Consider the following 17156-nt stretch of genomic DNA (forward strand, 5'->3'; position numbering starts at 1 on the left):
CAGTGGCCTATGTGATTAAGAAGTGGAAGGTGAGCGGTGATTGTCGGAATGTGCCCCGAGTCGGCAGACCAACGAAACTGGGAGATAGAGACCGACGAGTGCTGTCTAGAGAAATTCGGAAGAACCGCACCCAACCGATGGCCCTCGTCCGCGAGGAGTTTCAACAGGCATCCGGGAGTATTGTTTCAATGAATACCATCCGTAAGGAAACACATCTGCTTGGTTTTCATGGTCGTGCTGCTGCCCATAAGCCTTTGATCACAAAGTCCAAACGCACTGCTCGGTTAATGGGGTGCAAAGCACATCGAAATTGAACCGTAGATCAGTGGAAACGGGTTCTTTGTAGTGACGAATCAAGGTTCACCCTTTACCGTTCTGATGGCAGGGTCTGGGTCTGGCGTCTACCTGGAGAACGTCTCCTGTCAGAATGCATAGTGCCAACAGTCAAGTTCGTCGAAGGTGGAATTATGGTCTGGGGGTGTTTCTCCTGGTATGGGCTGGGACCCTTAGTACCCATTCATGGTAAGCTCAACTCCGATGCCTACTGCACTATTTTGGATGATAATGTGCTTCCTACGTTGTGGCAGTTTTACGGGTTGGATCCCTGTTACTTTCAGGACGACAATGCCAGTTGTCATGATTCGACGTTAACCAAGGCTTGGTATGGTGCCAATGGAGTTCATCGAATGGACTGGCCTGCCGAGAGTCCAGACCTGAACCCTATCGAGAACCTCTGGGACGAGTTGCATTGCCGAATTCAGGGGTGCACTACACGTGCAAAATCGGTGAAGGAACTTCTATGTCTTCTCCAAGCCGAGTGGAAGAAAATACCCATACAAAGACTTCTGGAAAGTATGCCCCGGAGGGTCCACGCTGTAATTACCTCTCGTAGAGGCTCTACCAACTATTGATTTTGAATAAAGTTAGTTTTTCTTTTCTATCACAGGTGTCCAAATACTTATTGGTAGTCAGTGTATTAACGCATTTCATCAAAGCTCAGTGTGAAAGTAAAAATCCTATTTTAGAACTTGGTTTGGGAATTTCATTTCCATTCTCTTCTACGTGAATATCTATGATTATCTGAATTTTAATAATTTACAGATCACAAGCAAATAAATTCCTCCACATGTTAAAAGTACGTGCATGAAGAATTAATAAGTAATCAAAACCGTTGCGAATATAACCTTATATTACTTGGCAAGCTATAGAATTACTTCAGGTTTCTCATTTTTATCTCATATACGTATTTTGACCTGAAGAACAGCTTAAGTCAAATTTTAATAGTATCTTTTGTTAGTGGTTTGATCTTGTGGTTAAATTGTTCATATTATAATTTTTGATTATGATGTCTTTTGTCAAATTGTGGAGGGTGCCTTGTGTTTATTAGTTGTGTTTCGTTATCAGATCGCAATGCTCCTTATTGGAGACTGCTATTACATCATTGAACCTAACTGAATGCATGGTAGCATGTTTATATAAAAATATAATGCAAATATTATCAGGTTCAATGTTCCGTCTTACTTTCTTCGGGAACATGCAAGGACCTGACTCGGAACAGAGAGCTTACTAAAGCTATGTTCAATAACTGTGGGAAGTAGACAGGATACACAAGAAGGGTATACAAAACCCTTTATTTTTCTCTATTTACAATAACTTCCGTACTTCGGAATACAAAGACCCACTACTTGTGGTCTAAACGTAAAAATATAAAAATAAAACTAAACTCTAATTTGACTTTGAAATACTAAACGTGGAAGATTGGCCTTATATTAACAGGAAGCCGTATGTAGTACAGAGAACTGTGAACACTACAATACGTTTAAAAATTATGAAGAGGATTAAACCTCTGGCCTGGAAGGCAACCAGCAACTGAGTAAAACTTCTAAGGTAAGCGGCCTGCTTCGATTAACTGCTTCCTCTCTCTCGCTTGGCAAAAAGCCAGAACTTAAATACTTGGCGCTCGCCAGACAAACTTTGCATAAATACGTTAACGCTTATAATTCTGGCCGGAAGTAGAAAATAAGAAGTGATAGTAAAGATTTAAAATAAAATAAACGTTAGTAAAACTTAAGATCCTTACAATATAACGAAAAGTAAATCAGGTTGGCATTTTGGGATTAAATGTGGATGTGTTACTTACGTTTTTTATCTTACAACAAAAGGATTCTTAACGATAGTTTTCTCTTAGTAGAGAGAAAAGACCTCTCGATCTTATGATCAGTTTGTTGAATTAACCTTTTGTTTCAATTAAATGAAAGGTAGTATGTATGAAAGTATGAAAGCTGTAAAAGCTTTCATACTTTTCTGTCGTAATTTCATAGTGATAAGTCACTTAAGTCTTAGGCACAGTCCTTGTAGTGTATGTTACCCCCCCCGAAAAAAAACCTCTGTATTTAGGTATATTTAATAAATTACTGATTTATAATATATATGTTACGGTGAAACACCGAAATCTGGAGAATGTCGACTTTCACCGGTGAATGTCAACATTCACATAGTCGCTTGGTGCATGGCCGAAATATTTTTAAAATACTGTTATTTCTGACTTACACCGGTCAATGTCGACATTCACCATGTGCTAATGGTGAATGTTGAACATAAGAATATTATATTTTCTTCTCCGTAATTCAGTCTCGAAAAAACGCACTTGATACTTAAAATGAGAACTTAAGAACATAAGAACACACAGTACATTCAAAATGAGAAAGGAAAATAATAGAAGTTAAAAACTTACTAAATTATGTGATTCAAATCTAATTTACTGCAACAACTTAAACAATTAGGACACTTTGAATTGCACGAGAGATCCTTGCTTTTACAAGTGCATTTATTTGTGGAACACTTCCTTTTGCAATGACAGCACGTACATATACTCCTCTCTTTTCGACCTACACCAGAACATATCTGTGATTGTCGACATACACCGGTGAGGGTCCGAATGTACAAGAATGTAATGCAATATTCGATCTTTCACCAACGCATTTGGTGAATGTTGACATTCTCCGGTGAAAGTCGACATTCTCCAATTTCGGTCTTTCACGGTAACATATACATACCGAGAGATAAAAAGTTACTGAAGAATGATTTTTCGGTTGCCCGCTAAAAATATGTGAACTCCAGAATTTTTTTTAAAATTATTTATGTTTACTTTATGAGGTATTCCTCCCGCCTTCTTAGCATGCCTTCGTGGTGTGGTGGTCTGCACGCTAAGCGCGCGGTTCAATTACCGGAGAAGGCCAATGCTCATTTTCCATCTTTCGTGCTTTCAAAATGCCTAATGTTTCCACAAGTGGCGCCCGAACTAAAAGGGTGTTGAATGATGACTCTTCACACCCAGGATTTGGCGATTGGGTTCTTTAAAAACCCCAATCGCCCTTTAACAGGGAGAATATATAAGGTATTTCTCCCGCCTTCTTAGCATGCCTTCGTAGTGTGGTGGTCTGCACTCTGGGCGCGTATTCCAAAGGTCCGTGGTTCGATTCCCGGCGAAAGCCAATGCTCATTTTTCCTCTTTCCTGCTTCCAAAATACCTAATGTCTCTACAACTTAATGAATTAAAATGCTCAAGATAGTACTTCAATCGGGTCTGAACTTCTTAGACGTATAAAATGGGCATTTCTGCAATGTTTTCTATTGCTCTATTTTTTACCGCGATTATTTTGTCTCAACCACAGCTTCTTTAGAAGGCCACTGTGAATCTCTTCTGAAGGTCAAAAGGAGTATATGACCTCACTTTTTCAAGCAATATTTCCGCGAGCTACTCTATTCAAAACGTGCTTAGTGTACTAAAACACGGGCTATTTTTTTATGGAGGCAACAAATCCATGGCTGTGGATAACTTCATGAGTTTTACACCCTCTTATTTTCTGTTCATTGGTAAGAATGAAATGTTATTACAGTTTTCTCCAACTGTGATCTTCTACAATATTCTCTAGAAGCATCTTAGGAGAGAAAGGAGAGTACCACACGTAAAATCTGTCATTTTCTCATATATTTGCGGCACCAAAGGGCCAGTATAAAGATTTTAGAGCATCATCCAGTAGGGCTGTGTTTATTCAAAGTTGCATAATAAAATGAATGGCAATGAAAGGGATTGATAATTTGTGATGAGATTCCAGAAAGGGGACGTAGCCAAATTAAAATGAGAAATTTAAAGGACTATTGCTAAATTAAAGCTAGTAATTTTATAGCTACAAATTTGATGTCTTACATAGCCGCCCAACCGGGATAGTATTTAGTGACTCTGGCTGCCGTACCAAAGGGCTCGAATCCCGAGAACGCATGGATGTTTATAAATGTATAGTGTCTATGCGGCATGGGGTGCTCTAAATATGCGCAAAACTCAGGATAGAAATGAGCAAAGTCATACTGCCACCTCTATGGTGGGCGCAATCTTGCCTCTTTGTCGAGAGGAATTTCGCGGGCTTGCTGTGATATCAGACAAGCAAGATTAGTCACAACAACACATTTCTTAAATATCCCCCGCCTTCAAAGCAAATCTGTAACAAATTTATGAACAGACACTTAACTTATTCTTCTTTATTGTTGATTTCCTAAGAAAATGTTTGTCACTTTGATTATTTTGAAATACTTTTTAACTTAATTTTAAAGTTAGCACATGGGTGATTGATTTATAATACTTAAATAAACATTATTTTATAAGCTTGCTTGATAGGTTATAAATATTTAATAAATTACTGACCTGCAATATACCGGATGTAAAATGGATTGACGGTTTTCAAAAATATGTAATAGGAAAACAATTAAGGTTAAAAAAATTCTTGCGGTAAATTCATATGATAGGGCATAATTTTTTTCTCCCAGAGTTCCTGGCTTTAGTTTAAATATTTTCCGACAGAAGACGCTGCAGTAGTAAATCTCCAAATCAAAGAAAAATAACTGAAAATCACATAAAAAATTTTCGAAGTTTTTTTAATTAAATAAAATTTATTAAAAAAGGAAATTTTTTAAAAAAATTAATTTATTATTACATTGGAATATTTCTGAAATGTCCACCATCAATTGCAATCACATATCGTAATCGGAAGACGAAATTAGCTGACATTTTCTGTATAGTGGTGAATGGAATGGCTGCACATTCGTTCCTGATTATTTGTTCAATGTCTGTTATTCATTGATTATTTGTTCATTCGTCTAACAGCGCCGACTTTCTCATCCGCAAAACTACCTGTTAGTTTGAATTTCTTGTACACTGTTACAACTGCATTCTGCTGTGGACCATTAGCGATTTGGAATTAGCACTGAAAGCTTCTTCGTGTTCCTGTTACTCCTCCAGTCGGTGGAATATTCTATATAAAAAAAAATCTTTTCTTTTAAAGAAAACGTCATTTTCAACACTTTCTGACAGAATCCACTTTTCAGTTCTCTACTGTTCGTCTAATCATAGATAACACTCCTTTTAAGTCAAAATATCAATCCCTTCTAGGAATGCGTATTTTGATGATTTGCATGAATTAAAACCTAGCAAGCAGAAGGAGAGACTTGCAGCGCGATCTATAGGAAAATTTCTCAACTAAAACCAGGAACTCTGGGAGGGAAAATGCATGCCCTGTCAACATCAATTTCCTGCAAGAACTTTATCTATCTTGCTTCCAAAAAATACCTAATGTCTTTACAATGTAATTATATAAATATATGCATATATCTATATTATTTTTATTATTGCAACTCTTGTGTAATTATCTAATCTAATTCTAATTACAAAATTCTAATTAAGAAATTCAAGTGTTTCAAAATTACTAACTTAATAAAATTTCTTCTGAGAGTAGCTTACGGAAAAAGACAATATTTTCACGTGAAATTTAACATATTTTCCCACAATAATTTCTTTTCTAACAAAACTTTAAGAATGAAAGAATAACTAAACAGAAAACAAAACAATGTGTATTCAAAAGGATTTGATGCAAATTTTATTCGTGTTTTCGATTAAAATTTCATTGCGATATTTAAAACCCAAACGAAAAAAAGCGATTTCATCAGATCTCATTTAAAATAGATCACCATCATTCTCGGATAAAAATAAGCTGAATCATTTCATATTAGGAAATATTTTGGAATCGAAATCTCCATATGCTTATATTTGGGCCAAGTGCAGTGATGTGCGTCCCTCTCGAGTGTGGGCCATTTCCGCATTACGTCACAATTTTTTAATATTTAAGTATTATTGGTTTTTTGGCAACCATTGTTTTGCCCACCTGAAAAGGTGGATTTGGGTCGTAGCGAATCGATAGTACCAGACTTTTAAGAATTCCCCATGGTTGATTTTCTGCGCTTTTGTTTTGATTTACAACTAATAGAATTCTTTCAAAATTTAAATTAGTATAAAAGTTGCAAAGCATTTTGATGACAGGCTCAGATTTGTATAACAATTATTCAAATTAACGCATAACGTAGAACTATCATGTTTATAGCTGAGGCAATACAAATTCAAAAGATCTTACAATCTCATCTTTTAGCTTCTAATACAACAACTCAAAAGGGTTTTTCTCTAATTAGATTGAACGTCTGCCATGTGGAATTAATAATTACAAAATTTTATAAATGTTGGTGTGCCGGATAATATGTCTGTTTGAATTGTCTATTAATCCCAATTTTGAAGATCCCTAACAATATGCTCAAACGTGGGCGTCGTAGAAATAAATCGCCAACTGGTTTTTCTTGAAATATCAATTTCACCGTAACTTTTTACTTCCTTGTACGAAGTGAAAAGGAAGCATTGTAATCGCGAAAAGCTTCAGGTAGCATATTTCAACTAAAATATCCACTTTGACCGCTTTCGAATGCAATTTAAGGATGTTTTTGCGTGATATCTGTACGTAAGGACAGAATAAAAGACTCTTTTCCTCCAAAAAAACTAAAAAACTGCTTTAAAATGAATTCTGAAGAGAATTTTTCGTGGCGTCTGTACGAACATACGCACGTACGTACGTATCTCGCATAACTCGAAAACGAGTAGCCTCAGAACGTTGAAATTTTGTATATAAGACTACTATAACATGTAGATGTGAACCTCGTATTTTGGTTTCAATTCGCCGCGCCAAACGTATATAAATATATTTATAAATATATCCACTCTGTTACCCGGCTCAGTGATCTCAGTTTCTTTACTCTTATATGTTTGTAAATTGTACATTTTTTGCTTTAAAAATGATTGAATTATGTTGTTTTTATCTTTCGGTTAAGGGTTTTATGCCTTTAGTAAATCTGTACGCAATATTTTTAGAATTATCAACAATTTTAAAATTGTTTAAGTGCCGCTAAGCCTTATTTGATGGCGGCTATTGCTCTTGTTTACATTTGAAACAGCTGAGTAGCGGATTTGTTGTCAATCTAGAGAAACTTAGCTTCACAACAACAAAGATAACGCCTTCATTTATTATTGCCAATTAAATCATGCTTAATCCTTTCTGGAATTTTTTTCGAGGAAATAAGCGTTTAAGATTTACTTCGTAATTTTTAATACAGATATTTTGAGTTTTTATGTATTTTTGCCTTGTCGCGAAGTGAAAACTGAATTAATTGAATGAGAAATACTCAATCGTCTGTGGAAAACTGTTTCTTTTTTGTTTTGTTTGCTTAATTTCTTTTATACATAGCTCTAGCTTTATTATAGTATTTGAATAGAACATGTGGCAACGATTAGATGATTCTTTAAATGATATAAATTTTGTGCATTCTGAGTTATAATATGAACGAAATATAATATTGTTAAGTAAACCTAGCGCCAGAGTGTCGCTATGGTAAACAAAGTGAATTTTAAAGAATGCATTTATTCTATTGTGGTTTATGCGCTGTCGGCGAAGTAGGTTTAATTCGATCTAATAAGTCTAAATAAAATGCAAGAAAAAATGCGTATAATTTAATATTCCGCACAAGGAAGTCATGTGGTGTACACATCAGATTTTTTTAATGAATAAAATAAATATGACATACAGTGAAACCTTTCGTTGCTAAATACAGTTCGTCATCTGAAACAATTTTCCTATAGGAATTAATTTGAAATGAAATAATCCATTCCCAGATCGCATATAATCGCTTTGAAATATAAGTTGTATATATCGGGTCAGTCCATAAGTTCGAGCGCATTAAGAGTATGCGTGAATTTCACTATGTAGCATTTACTAAAACAATACAATTTTTAGCCTGTTGAAACTTGTCATCGTTTGACTAACATATTTTTCAGTTCATCACCATTCGTAAATATCGAACGCATTTTAATACCCATAGAAGATGAATATAGATAATCTGTACAAACGTGCCGAGTTACATTTTTTTTTTATTTTCGTGTGGTGAATCTGCCAGGTTTGCAGAGATAAAAATTAATAGTGTGCACGGTGAACACACTATTAGTTTAAGGACTGCCCAGAGATGGTTTAAAAAATTTAAAGTTTGAAAAAGCAGCATTGGTGATGAACCCCGTTCAGAACGTTTTGAACTGTTAGAACCAAATCAAACGATTCATTCGGAAGTATATAGTGAACAACTTTGCCGTCTAAGCTCAGAATGGATCAAAAAACGCCCACGATGGGTGAATATCAAGAAAGTGTTGTTTCATCCGGATAACGCTAGACCGCATACGGCTCGAACAATGCCGCAAAAGGTAGTGAATTTAATTGCGAGCTTTTGCCACATCCTGCTTACTCCCCAGATATTGCCTCTAGTGATTTTCACTTATTTCGTGCCTTAAAAATTGTTTACTGGGAAAAAAATTAAATTCTAAACAGGATGTACACAATGAACTTTCACGTTTTTTTGCATCAAAACCTGAGTCTTTCTACATCAAAGGCATAAAATAGCTGCCTGTAAGATGACGAGACATTGTAGATAATGGAGGAAAATATATAATTGATTAAAATTTTAAATTGTGTTTTTTTATATTATTTAAAAATTTACCAAAAAATGCGCACGAATTCATGGACTGACCCAATAATTTCGTAAAGCAACATCTGTGCAATTCATTAAATATAACACATACATAATAGTGTTACGAATTTTGTACATATGTACATAATTTTACTGTTTATATATAGATTGTAGTATCTCCTGTATAATGTAACCATAAAACGCTTCAAGACTGCAAATCTTTGACGGAAAAATAAGGTTACAATGGCAAATCTATTTCATATAAATGGCTAGCTGACGGTGGTTTTGGTAACGAATTTTGTCGCCAAATTTGGCGATAAATTATCACAATTCGCCAAACATTTAAGGCTTTTATATTGTCCTGTGTTTAATCTTCTTAGAAGTTTGAAGTGGTAACTCCTGTTTGTGCTCTACTGAGAAGAAGTGTAAGAGTACTTTTGTGAAACTGTCCAAAACTATAAAATGTTTCTTTTGGGAAAATATCTAGCTATCAGCGGTTCTGTGGCCATTCAATCCACTATGAATCCATACGCACGTAACAGGTTTTGGTGTCAGAAATGGGATGCTCTACAGGATCGCCGCTATGACTCAAATCTGTCAATACTTTAAAATATTTCTAAGGCAAGACATGGTTATTGCAAATATTTATTCTACGGCTTACTACTACTTCATCAGGATAACAATGTAAGGTTTATCCTAAGTTTTTAACAGTTACCTTTAGTTAAAGCTACTTTCCTGTCCCTCTTAATTTCAGCTTACAATTTCCTACCAGAATGTATTTTTAGAATCGCAGTTAATGCAGATGAGTCAGAGCGGTATTTAAGTCGAAGTTCCACTGACTTCGTTAGAAAGCCAGAGTTTCTTACTAGCGCGCGTTCGCTTCCTGGCTACACTCTCTCTAAACTATTACTACAGTCGGTCATATCTCAGGCTCTTGATAGCTTCTCCAGCTTAGTTGATATTTAGGGGCCAACTACTTAGAAATTCTGGATAGCTTCGGCTATATCTTGCTTTAGCTAAGTTTTATTTATTATGACTTTGAGTTCAAGCCCAAGTGGAGGCTTTGCTGTACGTCCTGAGAAAAAGGACCATCTGTCAATTTTTTTTTTTTTTTTTTTTTTTTTTTTTTTTTTTTTTTTAAGAAATAAAGGGTAATTAACCCTTCTTGAGTTTTACGTATCTGTTTTTGAACTAAAGCGAATATTCCCTTTCCTGTTCACGAGGTTCCTATTACGTATATTCTCAGAAAAAAATTGTCTTTTTCAGAAGCAGTTGTCTTAGGAAGTTATATAATTAGTTTTAAGAATGTTATTATTTTCAGATGCATAATTACTGTTTTTCATCCCAAGATTAGTCGATAATTAATTTATATTTGTAATATGTAAAACTCAAACGCTTCTGATTAATTGTTCTATTTCCTAGGTATGCCTATACAGATACTCTAAACCTTTCAACTGTGGAAGATGCCATGTTGACTGCCTATGCCGCCAAAAAGTACCTTTTGCCGCATCTTCTTAGAGAATGCTTTGTCTTTATTGAAGCCCACGTGTCCCCAAAGAACGTCTGTCAAGTGTATGAGTTCGCCACTGTACTCGAAGCCCACCATCTCATTTACGAATGCCTCAACATCATAGACAGACAAACGCACCATGTCCTTACGTGTTCCACATTTCCCTCCATTTCTGTTTCAACGCTGGAAACCATCGTGAGTAGACCCTACCTGAACATTTATTCTGAGTTTTCCTTATATTCTGCTGTCCATCTCTGGGCAGAAGAGGAATGCAAGCGTCGAAATGTTGAAATTGAGATGGAAAACTTAAGAATCGTTCTAGACAGTGTCCTGCCACATGTACGTTTTCTCGCCATGACAGCAGAGGAATTCTGTAAAGGGCCAGCAAAGAATGGACTGCTTTCAAAGGACGAATGTTACGCAATATTTATGAACCTTGCAATTCCGGGAATCGTTCCCATGCCCAAGGGACTAACTTCCGATATGACAAAAAGGACTGTCCCGCCAGATTTTTTCATTGCCACTCGGTTCAAACCGACTGGCTTCCATTCTCCAGTACGACCTATTCGTGTGTGTGGTATTCGTTTTACTGTCACCAACCATGACATCTTCCTCGTTGGCGTAGGATTTCCAGTCCGACTGGACACGAATTACTTTTCCGTTAGGCAGCCGAAGTTCGACGGTTCCCTCCGTTTCTTGTACAAGATACAAGAGGATAAAATCGAGAGGGAAGATATGTCAGTGAGTTTCAGTTTGGCTAGAGACAAAGACGTCAGACTGCGGCTTCGAAAGACATACTATGTCAGGAAGGGTATTGAATGTGAGCTGGAATTGCATGTGAATTCTATGCTAGCCGAAGATGTGGTCATTCCAAACTTGAGGAACCGCAAGAAAGAAGACACCGTTGACGGTATTACTTTCCATTTTCACCAGTTTAACAGAGGCCAAGCCAGTAATGCCGCAGAGATTATGGAATTCTCTGAAATATATTACTATTTTTGAATGATTTCGTCTTGATGAAAAATCGGTTTGGCTTGTTTATGCCTGTTAAGGAGTTACGTCTTAACGTGAACGGTCATTTCAGAAAGAAATGATTTAGTTAATGGTGTCCTTTGGCATTGATGGCAATCTTTTAATGCAGTTTTCGAATAAGGAAATAGATGGCGATTGACAAATATGACGATGTTGGTATGCACGCATTTTTTAAATGAAAATGCTCGTTGCATTAACATCTTTGGAAAATATTCTCAAATTCCGTAAAATTCGCTTAATCATCATTAGCCATGTTCTTCTAAACAATATCCAAACTGAAACTTGATGCATTTTCATTGAATACTTTTACAATTTTCTAAAATTTGAAATATATTAAATTACATTGTTGGTTCGAACTACAATTTTTGTACTATTTCCGTGAATACACTTTCAATCTTGACTAATATAGTAATCACATGCTTATATTTGTAAACCATAAAAATATTGTTTTAACTGTTCATATTTTTCTTGTACTATTCTCACTTCTGCTTGTATGTAAAATCAAAACTTCTTTGTATATATATATACATATATAATATTTATCTTTGTATAATAAATCCGTATGACAATTTTCAGCTGCATCAATCAGCATAGGAAATTTGTGCACATAACTGTAATGATTCCTGTGACATAACTGTAATGATTCCTGTGACATAACTGTAATGATTTCTTGTTGATTTTTAATGTAAATATTATAACGTATACACCATGCATGCTTTCTTGTTTGCTGAACTTTATTTCAATGATTCGCTTAAATAAACTATAGCATTACATTATAACCCCGTTTATCCAAACCAAAAGGGGGTGGGAGCCAATCACATGGAAATTATTTATGACAGTTAATTGTTATTAAAGGTTAAAGAATATAAATTTAGCTCTGTTCATCAAAAGTATGCATTGTAATATATTTACATATGCATTTATTATTCACATACATTTATTATTCAAATTAATGTGTTATTAATACATTTCCCACTTCCATACTTAAAGACCCCATTCCGGATATGAACTCCTGGGGTGTTTACAGGATTCCTTGCCGTGTGGTTTAATTTGCATTGGTCAAACTAAAAGAGCCTTAACATTTCGCGTTAAAGAACGTGAGGCATATGTTAAGAAAAAGTAAACACAGAAGTTCTCTGTTGCCCAGCACTGTTGGTCCGAAAATCACACTTTTCGGCAACCAAAATTATTAAAAAAAAAAATCTTCCATTGCTGAATTAGATTAGAGGCATTTCATATTCAAAAATATCTTTCTGTTCTGGTTAATGACCCTAATTCAAATCCATAATAACCTTCAGCCTTTAAGGAAATTATGTTTTAGTTTTCTTGTTTCATCAATAGATGGCGCCAGTAGCTTTACTCTTGTACAGCCATTCTTATCTTATCTCTTTCATTTGCACTTCGGCAGTTGAGGATAATGGTTCTGTAGTTAGACCATCAAAATTAGTCTTGCAAAATTTACAAATACACGCTGATTCTTGTTGTTTGACTTTTCCAATAATACGTTAGATTCTTTTTTTTTTCCCCTTTCTATTCAGCAGCCCTTGATAGCAATGCGCCAGGTACTACACGCCGCACTGTTATATCCCACATCAAGATCATTTCCACATGCATGTTAAAGAGGTCTTATTTTTATACACAACAGTTTTTACGATAATGTTATTCTGGAAGCTATTTTGTTTAAATTAAATTTAATATTTTCATTTTAAACATGTTATTTTCGTTTAAACCACATAATTGCTTTTGGTAAAGAATGGGTGTTAAGTGTTTAAAACAGAAAAGAAACACGCCAATAAACAACATGCCAAGTGAAATATAAAATTAGCAAAGCAAAAACCTTGTGTTTGATGTTAAGGACGCAATCGATTTCGAAGGCAAACATGTCCAGATCCCTCTTCATCAGGAGTAAGGAAATCTGCAAGACTCGAAAACAGTGGGTTGCAAAAATTATTCAGAAAGCTTCTGCGATTCGTGAATAGTATTTTCCTTCACATTCACAAAGATTTATATTGTTTAGTTAATGGTTTTAAGTCTAACCAGTTCTTCCTAACATTTTTAAAATTGTATTAACTGAATTTTTCAATTTCGTTACTATTTTTTTCGACAGATGGCTCTACCTTCTCGTTCGCTTTACTGCAGTAGAATATATATACGACGTTGCTCCTGCTGTTTTCTAGTCCTGCAGATTTCTATGCTCCTGATGAAAAGGGACGTGTATGTTGTATGCCCTCGAAATCGATTGAGTTATTGATAAAATCTTTTGCTAATTTTATATTAAATGTTTACTTATTTATTTATAAATCTTATCACTTTTATTAAAATAATTTGGAAGCTGTCAAGGAATAATACTTTATAATGAAAATTAATAGTACTGTAGATTACACGTATGAGTTTTTAGAAGAATAGACACTTGTCGAAGACAATAAAAAAAATTCGTTATAACCGTAAATAATCACAAGACTTCCACTTAAACCATAAACCCACTTCTGGAATACTGTCAGCATTTCTTCTTGGTCACTTACAAATTTCCACAGACGAATGTGAAAACAAATCCCTCGGATTAAGATGATCCTTGAATTTGTTGTAATCTTTTATGTTGCTATTTCTGGTAGATAAATAGCTTTCAGTTATTATTTATAAGGAAGATCTGCTGATTTTGAATTTTAGATTGCTTTTTAAAAATTAGAACTAATTTTATGTGTTAAAAAGTAACATTATCAGCTAAGTGCTGCTGTTAATGTTTTATTGATAATCCAGAAAACGTTATAATATACGTTTTTTAAACGAACTGTCTAACGAAAATTAGCAGCATTTTGAAATTCCCGGAAGCTGTAAAACAGCGCCGTATCGCTAAATGCAGTTACTTATTTTTAACCCACAATTTATATCGATTTTTCAACTAATTCTTTTAGTATATTTATGCAAAACATAATATTCAGATTGATATAAATAATTCCACTGTTTTATCGAAATTATTCTTTGCATGTTTCACCAAAATTTGTTGTCTATTCTTTGAAGTAAAGTTTGAAGTTGTAATTAATTGAAGCTGTATTATATATTTATTCCCTAATCAGCATAGTAGATAGTACATGTAACACAAATCATTAGCATAGCCTGAAAATATAACATAAAGCAATTTTCTGAAGTAAGATGATTTTTAGAACTTCGCTGAATTTTGGCCACGTTTTTCAGGCTTTTAATACCTTTTTTGCTTTACCACCCTATTAAGTTATATTATATTAACGAAAGAAATACATCTTATTGCGTAAACTATTATGAAAATGTAAACAAACACTGTCCAAAAAGAAACATATTGCTAAATTATTTAGAAAAGGACAGGAACGAATAAAGCTCTGGTAAAAGTAAATTTTATTTGAAACTAGCTATCGGAGAATGCAGATACTTAAACTCGTCTTCTGAATTATATTTAGCACAGAATTCCCTGTTTTTGCATATGATGTGAAGATTAATTATCTGCGTTATACCCTAATAATGATCACCTGTACTATATTGCATTATACTGAAATAATACTGTATAATCTGTAGCATTCATCTCTAAAGAATAAAACAACGAAAATAAACCGATTTGAAAGAATTTCACATGATTGGTAGAAATTCACTGATTCAATGTGATTTTTGTTTACAATTTTGATCGAACTAGAATTTTGGCTAAGCGGGGTTATGCTTTTAAGTTTTGCCACATTTTAATTTATGCTTATTTTTCCCAATAGTTATAATGCACTTGAATTTGGAAGCAGTTATGTATATTTTTAAATATTTGTCATCAAATCAATATTGTACTTTTAAGACTAACATTAACCATTATTTTGTAAAGAAATGAACATTGTATAATAAAAAATATTTACAATTTTAATGCAGTTATTAGCTTTCATCAACTGTTATGTACACAAAATAATGTCTGGATAACGTAATTGAATGAATTTATAGAAAAGTTTTAGTATATTACATTGCATCTTTTACGACATTAGAAGACGTTTATATAAAACTTCCTCACCTGCATTAATATAAATATATTTGGTCTACCAAAATAATAATAATCGAATATCCTGAGGGGAAATGATCCTATTAGTTTGGATTGCAATATTTAAAAAAATTTTTCATATAACATTAAAATAACTGTACTGAAAAATAATGAATGAAAGTAATATACTGTATAATCTGGAACATTCATATCATTTGCAATAAATCATTCATTTACAATAAATATCATTCACTCATTTACAATAAATCAATCATTTACAATAAATATCATTCACTCATTTACAATAAATCAATTATTTACAATAAATAACATTCACTCATTCACAATAAATATATAGTTGGTCTACCATAATAATAATCGAATATCTGGAAGGACAATGATCCCATTAGTTTGGATTGCAATATTTTAAAAATTTATTCATATAACATTAAAATAAATGTACTGAAAAATGAATGAAAGTAATATACTGTATAAACTGTAACATTATCTCATTCAAATTCATCTCATTTACAAATTCAAATTCATCTCATTTAAACAAAGTTTCTCATTAAATGAGTTAAACTATACAAAGTTTCATCTAGATTTTTATTATGAACATTTTTTGGACCTTTTATAGATTTTCATGAATATTAACTGGACTACTTTTTTAAAAGACTGCACAAATGACTATTTTGACCTTCATAAGACTCTTCTTTTATGTTAATTCTGAATAGTTGAAGGTATCCTTCGCTGCAGCAAATCATATGAGCGTTACATGCATTTAATCGCACGTCGCACAAAAGTGCAAAGATGTCTACGTTTCATTTATGTAACTGGTTACTGTAACTTGTGTTTGCTTGCGAATATGGTCAACCAGCGGCCGAGCGATAAAGTCGCTGCACACTGGTAGTTCGGTCCGAGGTTCGAATGCCGCGAATGGGCTGGCTGCATGGGAGTTTTCGTGGTTTTTCCCATGTGTAACGTGTATACGAACCAGTTTCCCTTAGAAAGTCCTCCACGAAACGCATCCCTCCCCTTAGGCAGATAGCCCTCGAGGCTTTGCCGCAATTAAAATAACCTAAACTAACCTAACATTTACAATAAATATCATTCACTCATTTACAATAAATCAATCATTTACAATAAATAGCATTAACTCATTTACAATAAATACATAGTTGGTCTACCATAATAATAATAATCGAATATCCGGAAGGACAATGATCCCATTACTTTGGATTGCAATATTTTAAAAATTTATTCATATAATTTTAAAATCACCGTACTGTAAAGTAATGTACTGTATAATCTGTAACATTCATCTCATTTACAATAAATAGCATTCACTCATTTACAATAAATATATAGTTGGTCTACCATAATAATAATAATCGAATATCCGGATAGGCAATGATCCCATTAGTTTGTATTGCAATATTTTAAAAATTTATTCATGTAATATTAAAATCACTGTACTGTAAAGTAATAAATGTAAATAATATAGAAAAGGCTAGCATGCAAAACATTTTTCCAAAATAAAATAGCATATTAACTACATCTGGGAGAAAAATACATACTATTTTTCCCAGAATAAAGCCTTACTCAAATTTATTTAACGAATCAGCTATAACATCATTAAAATTTGATTAATTAAAATCAAAATTAAATCCCGTTTATTTGAATTGATTTATCATTAATTAGAAGATAATAATGTATCATAATATTACACATACATTAGATCAGATAAAT

The 17156-nt window shown here is 33.8% G+C and overlaps 1 protein-coding gene across 1 annotated transcript in view; it reads left to right on the top strand.

Moving 5' to 3' along the window:
* Positions 1-15299, top strand: part of LOC118204744 (BTB/POZ domain-containing protein 3-like) — a 62395-nt gene extending 47096 nt beyond the window's left edge. Inside the window, exon 3 of the mRNA XM_085824455.1 lies at positions 10306-15299. Within this exon, the coding sequence (XP_085680581.1) occupies positions 10306-11395 (1090 nt within the window). The 3' untranslated portion in view covers positions 11396-15299. The remainder of the gene's footprint in view (positions 1-10305) is intronic.
* Positions 15300-17156: the final 1857 nt, after the last annotated feature.

This window comes from Stegodyphus dumicola, chromosome 9 (genome assembly GCF_044657685.1).
Source record: "Stegodyphus dumicola isolate Sdum_Otavi_A_Nest chromosome 9, ASM4465768v1".
In the NCBI taxonomy this organism is placed as follows: Eukaryota; Metazoa; Arthropoda; class Arachnida; order Araneae; family Eresidae; genus Stegodyphus; species Stegodyphus dumicola.